Source organism: Papio anubis, chromosome 12 (assembly GCF_008728515.1).
Source record: "Papio anubis isolate 15944 chromosome 12, Panubis1.0, whole genome shotgun sequence".
Classification (NCBI taxonomy): Eukaryota; Metazoa; Chordata; class Mammalia; order Primates; family Cercopithecidae; genus Papio; species Papio anubis.
In genome coordinates this window covers 64,197,068-64,205,849 of record NC_044987.1, presented here as the reverse complement: position 1 = coordinate 64,205,849, position 8,782 = coordinate 64,197,068, and the positions used below count along the sequence as shown (strand labels likewise).

The following is an 8,782-nucleotide window of genomic DNA, read 5'->3' as shown; positions in this document are numbered from 1 at the left end:
GTGCCATGTTGCTGTGCTGCACCCATCAACTCGTCATTTACATCAGGTATAACTCCCAATGCAATCCCTCCCCCCTCTCCCCTCCCCATGATAGGCCCCGGTGTGTGATGTTCCCCTTCCTGAGTCCAAGTGATCTCATTGTTTGGTTCCCACCTATGAGTGAGAACATGCGGTGTTTGGTTTTCTGTTCTTGTGATAGTTTGCTAAGAATGATGGTTTCCCGCTGCATCCATGTCCCTACAAAGGACACAAACTCATCCTTTTTTATGGCTGCATAGTATTCCATGGTGTATATGTGCCACATTTTCTTAATCCAATCTGTCACTGATGGACATTTGGGTTGATACCAAGTCTTTGCTATTGTGAATAGTGCTGCAATAAACATACTTGTGCATGTGTCTTTATAGCAGCATAATTTATAATCCTTTGCTTCTTTAGTTCAGAATGTTAAAGTGCTATATTCAGGGATATTCGTTTTCTGGGCTCTAACAATATAATGATCTCCAAAACATTCCAGAGTTTAAATCTGTGATAATTATGGTGATGGGGGCCAGGGAAGAACACAGAATAATATTTGGATGTGATGACTTGAGTTCTGGAGAGACATTAGAAATGCTTAGCACACCACTTATAAAATTTATAGATCACCTTGATTTAGACCTAGACAACTCATCACTTGCATAACCTCTCTGCTCTCACTTTAAAGAAAAAAAAATCACTGATGCATAATATTGTGTTATCAGCCCTGCAACTGAACCATAGTTATTTGCTGGTATATGGTTACTAGAAATCGTTAAGCGTCCCAGCCACAGCCTTTATATTGCAACCAGAATTTTGTTTTGGATGTTTCTCTATTTCTGCGGCTTCCCAAGGCACTTCCACCTCAACATGTTTGTCAATTATTTCCTATGGAATTTCTTGAAGAATTCTCAAATAGTCACATCCCATCATATTTTTCTTATGTCAAGTTTCCCAGAAGATAAAAAAATAAAGCTTTCGACTTTCCTTCAGCAGTAAGTATCCTGATTTCTTTTATTTTCTTTTCCTTCCTTCCTTTCTTTCCTTCTTTCCTTCTTTCTTTCCTTCCTTCCTTCCTTCCTTCCTTCCTTCCTTCCTTCCTTCCTTCCTTCCTTCCTTCCTTCCTTCCTTCCTTCCTCCCTTCCTCCCTCGTTCCTTCCTTCCTTCCTTCCTTTCTGAGTCTCACTCTGTCTCCCAGGTTGGAGGGCAGTGGCGTGATCTTGGCTCACTGCAACCTCTGTCTCCCGGGTTCACGCCATTCTCCTGCCTCAGCCTCCTGAGAAGCGGGGACTACAGGCACCCACCACCACGCCTGGCTAATTTTTTTTTTTTTTTTGTATTTTTAGTAGAGACGGGGTTTAACCATATTAGCAAGGATGGTCTCGATCTCCTGACCTTGTGATCCGCCCGCCTCTGCCTCCCAAAGTGCTGGGATTACAGGCGTGAGCCACCACGCCCAGCCCCTGATTTCTATATAAGGGTTATATCTGTTCACACTGCTTCCATATGGAGATCCAGGCTTCCAAATTCATTAACTTAACCTGACCTCTAACTAATTCAACATCTTCTTCATGGTTCCACTGATGATACAACCTGAGGTCCTTCTTCTCCTAAACCAGGTACTCCAAAATCTCCTTAATTTTAAGTTTATATATGCATATAAATACTTTAAATATGCTTTACCCTCCAATGTGTGGAAAAGATTCTGGTGTGAGAGCTTTCGGGTGCTTATATGAGAGTTTTAGGGTGATATGAACTAGAGAGTTTTTGTGTAAGACTTGTCTCCTGTATCAGAATTGCTATGGTAATACATCAAAATTATGTGACTGCCATTGTCTATTGAATGGAGTCTGAGTCTTGCAGCAGTGTCATATTTGAAAACTTGGGGCTAAAGCTAGAATAAACGTTTGTGTTTCTCCATCTAAAATATAGTTCCAAATATAAATATTTGTATTCCTGCTTTCCATGAACAGGTTAGAAGAGGAAAGAGAAAATGGAGTTGGGGAAGAAGGAAAGCACCACTAAGAAGGTTGATCATATTGGCCTCTTCTCAGAGATGATGTCCAAAAGTCTTCACACTGTGGATATCACTGAATGTGGCTGGATGATTTTGCTAAAGTGTAAACTGGTGAACTTTTCTATGGGTCTCTATATTGGCATTTTTTTCATTCATTTAAAAAAAGATAAGTAAACTGATGGTGTTGGTTCTCTTACTCTTGCTATTCAACAACTTTGTGATTGGATAAGCATAAAATATATAAAAGTACAGAGAATCACAGCTTGGCAAACTCTCTCCCCTTTCGAAGAAGACCCCTGAATGGCTCTGCCTATTACAAATGGTACCTTGTTCATGCCCTTTGTGCTGACATTTATTGGGATCCCTGGTTTGGAATCTGTACAGTGTTGGATTGGGATTCCATTCTGTGCTATGTACATCATTGCTCTGACTGGAAATTCTCTGGTTTTGATCATCATCAAATCTGAGCCAAGCCTCCAGGAACCCATGTATATCTTCCTGGCCATGCTAGGAGCCACAGACATTTCACTTAGCACCAGCATTGTGCCCAAGATGCTTGGTATTTTTTGGTTCCATTTGCCAGAGATATATTTTGATGCTTGCCTCTTTCAGATGTGGCTCATCCACACATTTCAAGGCATCGAATCAGGAATCCTGCTAGCCATGGCTCTGGGCTGCTATGTAGTGATCTGTTATCCTCTGAGGCATGCTATGGTATTCACTCGACAGCTAGTCACTTATATTGTAGTTGGAGTGACATTGCGGCCTGCCATTCTGGTAATTCCACGTCTATTGCTTATAAAATGCCGTCTGAAAATCTACCGAACCAAGTTAATATCCCACACTTACTGTGAACACATGGCCCTTGTGAAGCTTGCCACTGAGGATGTTTACATTAATAAGTTCTATGGCATCCTTGGAGCATTTATTGTTGGTGGGCTTGACTTCATTTTCATCACCCTCACCTATATTCAAGTATTTATCACTGTCTTTCACTTGCCTCTGAAAGAGGCATGACTTAAGGTATTTAATACATGTATTCCCCATATATGTGTCTTCTTCCAATTCTATCTCCTTACTTTTTTTTCATTTTTTACTCACAGATTTGGATCTTATATCCCATCATATGTACACATCACCTTTTCCAGTATTTACCTACTAGTCCCACCAATCCTCAACCCCTTTATCTATGGGATAAAGACCAAGCACATTAGAGATAAGACAGTAAAAATATTCTGTTCCAAAGACGAGGCTTGAAATTTGATTGAAATAGTTTCTTCAAAAAGGTAACAGCTCATCTGTTACTAGACCTATGAGATCCAGTCAATGGTTTGGGGCATCATTATGATTGATGAATAAATTAATGTGTCTGTATACACACACACACACACATACACACACCCATATATATATTCATATCTGTGCAAGCATTTTTCTAGGTATATTAATAGAAATGAAACTGCAGTATAAAAAGTTTGTTCTGTTAATTTTTGATAAGTATTGTCATTTCATTTTAGACAATTTCAGTAGTTCATACTTCCATAAGCAAAATTCAAGTACTTGTTTCCCCGTGTTATATTATTAAAATTTAACCAAAAAATAAAAAAAAAAGAGTCCATAATTTTGTTACTGAAAGTCACATGGTTTTATTTTGAGTTTATTTTTAATTCACACTGGATTTTGTTTTTGTGCAAAAAGTGAATTACACAGCTTAATGGAGGAAGCTTAATAGAAGAAACTCTATTTTGCTAAATAGTGTTTGTATTAAGCAATTTATTATCTTTCCATGTTATTCTGTGTTTTTTCGTTTAATATATTACCATAACTTTGTGTATTTTTCCTGTCCTTATTTTCTGACTGTCCTCATACCACCATGCTTTACTAGTTTAATTATTAAAGTTCTAGAATACTCTGATGTCGTAAAGAACAAGTATTTTTTTTTTTTGACATTTTTGATTGCAGATATCAATTCTGGAGCCAAACCTAATTGTTTGTTTACTGATGGCTTATTTTCCTGGAATTTTCCCTGAAGAAAAATTAGATAATAAGATAGAAATTAGTACTCCCTGAGATGTTTCTTTAGCCCTTGTAATATTTATAAACAAATGTATGGGATACTAAAGTACTAATTTTAAACCTTATTAGGCAACTTTAGTGAAATTTCCTGCAACAAGCTTCTGTTAAGAAAAGCCTATCCTCCTTTCTCAACTTTTCTTTAATGATATGCCTACACCATCATGATGTGACTTTGTTTTACTCAGTTCAAAGTTATCCAGCAGCACAACACACAAAAATCAACTGGAACAAAAAAAGTAAATTTAGGCTGCCATTATTATTTACCTAACAGAATTTGATACATTTATTTTCTTTTTCTTTTTCTTTTTTCTTTTCTTTTTTCTTTTTTTTTTTTCTTTTTTCTTTTTCTTTTTTTTTTTGAGACAGAGTCTCCCTCTGTAGCCCAGACCGGAGTACTATGACGTGATCTCTGTTCACTGCAAGCTCCGCCTCCCGGATTCACGCCTTTCTCCTGCCTCAGCCTCCAGAGTAGCCGGGACTGCAGGTGCCCGCCACCACGCCCGGCTAATTTTTTTGTAGTTTTTAGTAGAGACAGGATTTCACCGTGTTAGCCAGGATAGTCTCTATCTCCTGACCTCGTGATCTGCCCACCTTGGCCTCCGCGCCTGGGTTATTTATTTTCTTAAAACAGAAATTACACCTTTTCTTTCCACTTGCCTTCCACAAACACCCACCATTAGACCCACCCACCCACAATAGTGTAGCTGGATGCTGCCAAAAGAGATAAGTGAAAGCACATTATAACCTGCAAACTATGATTCAGAGATTTCTCCTATCTAAATCCATTATTCAATGAAACCAGCTTCCATTTGCATGCTTAGGGTCTAGAACAATAAAACAAACAATAATTTCACACCAAATTAAGTAGTGTTGTATGATATGTCAATATTTAAATCCTCCATCTAATTATTGGCTTCTAATTTTTCCATATCTCTTATCTCTCGTTTTCTTTAATTTTTAACTTATTTCAAATTATTATTTTTAAACGTTTCATTGAAGTATATCATACAATTAGAAAGGTGTACCAGTCCTAATACTACATGTTTCTTTTCTTTTTTTTTCCTTGAGCTCTACTCTCACTCAGTTGTCCAGGCTGGAGTGCAGTGGCGCAATCATGGTTCACAGCAACCTGAACTGCCTGAACTCAAGCAATTCTACTCAGCCTCTGGTGTAGCTGGAACTACAGGTGCACGCCACTAGGCCCACCTAATTTATTTTTATTTTTATTTGTATTTGTATAGAGAAGCTCTCTCTATGTTGCTCAGGCTTGTATAGACCTTCTGGGCCCAAGCTATCCTCCCACTTCCACCTTGCAAAGTGCTGGGATTACAGACGTAAGCCACTGCACCTGGCCACGAATTTTCATATAATGGGCAGACTGACCCAAAAAAGCATCCAGATCAAGAAACACAACATGACTGTCAAAGCAGAAATTCTCCTTCACTTGTTTCCTTGTCCCTACCCATGCTGGATAACCACTGTCCCGATTGCTATTACCAAGACAACTTTGGCTTCTTGAGAAATGTACATAAATGAAATATTGAAGCAAATACTCATTTGTTTGCTTCAACTTTATGTTTTTAAGATTTATCTATATTGTTGCACATAAAAATGAGCTATTTCTTCTCATTATGTTATAAAATTCAATTTTATGAATATACTACAATTTCTTTACACATTATATACTTTTTTGTGGGGGTGCTAGGTAATACACAATATTTTGCTATCAAAAGTAGTGTTGCTGTGAGCATTACTTTACATGGTATTGATAATATATCGCTGTATTAAAAGGAGTATATGTATAGAATTAGAATTGCGAGATAATATGATATTCCTAAGCTTAATATTAATAGATCTTAATAAAATTTTTTTTGAAAACTGATTTTGCAAAAAAGTAATTGTAGCAACTTGTAAGATTACAGTGGATTTTTTTTTGCAGTTTTTATTGACAAATCATATTTATAGATATTTACGTAGTAGATGAGATATTTTATTTTTATTTTTATTTTTTGAGACAAAGTCTCATTCTGTCTCCCAGGCTGGAGTGCAGCGGTGTAATCTTGGTTCACTGCAAGCTCTGCCTCCCCAGTTCATGCCATTCTCCTGCCTCAGCCTCCCAAGCAGCTGGGACTATAGGCGCCCGCCTCCAAGTCTGGCTAATTTTTTTGTATTTTTAGTAGAGACGGGGTTTCACTGTGTTAGCCAAGATGGTCTCGATCTCCTGACCTTGTGAACCACTCATCTCAGCCTCCCAAAGTGTTGGGATTACAGGCGTGAGCCACTGTGCCCAACCTAATAGATATTTTCATACATGCATACAACATGTAATGATCAAGTAAGGATATTTGGGATATCCACAGCTTAAAACATTTATCATTTCTTTGTGTTGGAAAGATTTCAAATCTTCTCTTCTAGCTGTTTTTTAAGTATGCAATATATTGTTGTTAACCATTGTCACCTACTATAATATTGAACATCAGAACTTAAGGTGTCAAGATAAAGAAAGGTTGGGTAATGAGAACAACATACACCTAAGTCCTAGGCAAGCAATTTTTAAGTGTTCTAGTTGCTTCACATCCTTGCTAGCATTTTGTGTCATCAATCTTTCATTTTCTTGCATGTGTACAGTAGCATCATATTGTGAATTTAATTCAAATATTTTTATTCATGTCAAAGGAGTCATATGCATCATTTCTCACATTCCTTTGGCCTAAACCCAACCACATGGTCACAACCAGGGACAGGAGTGAAAAAATTGCAGTCTCTAGATGAGTGGCTATGAGATGAGCTTAAACTACAGGCTGGTGGAGGTGGAGAGGACTCTGTTACTGGGACAGAGACAGAATCCATACTGAGGGACTGTTAAAGTCTCTTCCACAGTGCAATGCTTTTGATACAAAATACAAAAAGAGCAAGACATACTATATATTATGAAGAAACGTTGGTACTTTTGAAAATGTATCACACATCAAAGTAACAGGAGTGTAAAATATGACTTTAATACATGTTATCAGAACCGTATATACAAAATACCAAGGAGTTTAAAAGAAGAGAAAGGTCACATTGAATGCTAAGGTCAAGGATTTTGGGGAAAGACATGGTTAATGACGAAGTATTTGAAACGTTCTTTGGAAGATAGATTGTGTGTGTGTGTGTGTGTGCGTGTGTGTGTTTTAAGTGAAGGTATTTCTCTAAAGGACATTTCTGAAATAAGTCAAGGAAAGACACCCAAGAATAAGAAAGGGATACATGCTGTTAAATTAAAAACAATGAAGTTTAGAACTTAGTATGAGTAAGAGAGCATATATTGATGTAGAAACAAAGGTTAGAATGTAGAATGTTTGATTAAGAGGAAGAATTACAGTGGAAAGCAAATCAGCTTTGAAGTCAAGCATACCTAGGTTTGACTGTCAGGGCTTCCATGGACTAGTTTGATACTGTGGAAGTTACTAATTTCCACAAATCTCAAATTCTGCATTGGACATTTGAAGCAATTAAATCAAATGAGGCATTTAGCAGAGGCTGATAACAAATGTTATGCTTTTGTCAATCCTTTTTGCTGTCTCTTTTGTATTCTTAAAATTCTGTGGCCCACAGGAAATTTCTTATTTTGTATGAATTTATTTTGATAATTTATTCATTTAATGTACCAAAGTAGATATTCTAAGTGCAAGAGTATGGAGAAATCTGTAAATAATTGCTGGCATAATTTGTACCCTACCATTCAAGAAAATGTTTCATGAGCAAGGCGAATTTATTTTGTATATGGTTCTCATTCATTAATAGTAACACTTTCTACTGACAATTTTCAATAAATAATGATAAATAACTACAAGGCTGTGAGATCTGTAATAAGTTCTGATGAAGATATGTAGATGATTGGATATACCCTCTAGACTCAATAACCTTTTACTAAATATCAAAAGATCACTCAGATGAATAAGGTCTGGAGTGCACTCCCAGCAAACTGCAGCAGGCCTGTAGAAGAGGGGCCTGACTACTAAAAGAAAAACAAATAATTGGAAAGCAACAGCAGCAGCATCAACAAACGTGTCCCCACAAAAACCCCATCCAAAGGTCAGCAGCCTTAACAGTTGAAGCTAGATGAACTAAATAAGATGAGACAGAATCAATGAAAAAATGCCAAAAACTCAAAAACCAGAGTGCCTTTTCTCCAAATAATTGCAACACCTCTCCTGCAATGGCACAGAGCTGGGTGGAGGCTGAGATGGCTGAATTGACAGAAGTAGGCTTCAAAAGGTGGGTAATAACAAACTTTGCTGAGCTAAAGCAGCATGTTTTAACCCAATGCAAAGAAGTTTAGAACCGTGATAAAACTTTACAGGAGTGATTAACCAGAATAACCAGTTTAGAGAGGAACATAAATGACTTAATGGAGTTGAAAAACACAACAAAAGAACTTAACAATGCAACTACAAGTATCAATAACAATAGACCAAGCAGAGGAAAGAATTTCAGAGCTTGAAGACTATCTTGCTGAAATAAAACAGGCAGACAAGATTAGAAAAAAATAGAATGAAAACAAACAAACAAACTTTCTGAGGACTATGGGATTATGTAAAAAGACCAAAACTACAACTGATTAGGGTACATGAAAGAGACGGGGAAAATGGAACCAAGTTGAGAAACATACTTCAGGATATCATCCAG

The 8,782-nt window shown here is 37.2% G+C and overlaps 1 protein-coding gene across 1 annotated transcript; it reads left to right on the top strand.

Annotated features, from left to right (window-relative positions):
• The first annotated feature begins 1,397 nt into the window (after positions 1-1,397).
• LOC101003001 (olfactory receptor 52A4) lies at positions 1,398-4,425 on the top strand. Its single transcript, XM_021926936.2, is given in 1 exon segment — positions 1,398-4,425. A coding segment is annotated over 1 exon segment (957 nt). The 5' UTR covers positions 1,398-2,335; the 3' UTR covers positions 3,293-4,425.
• Positions 4,426-8,782: the final 4,357 nt, after the last annotated feature.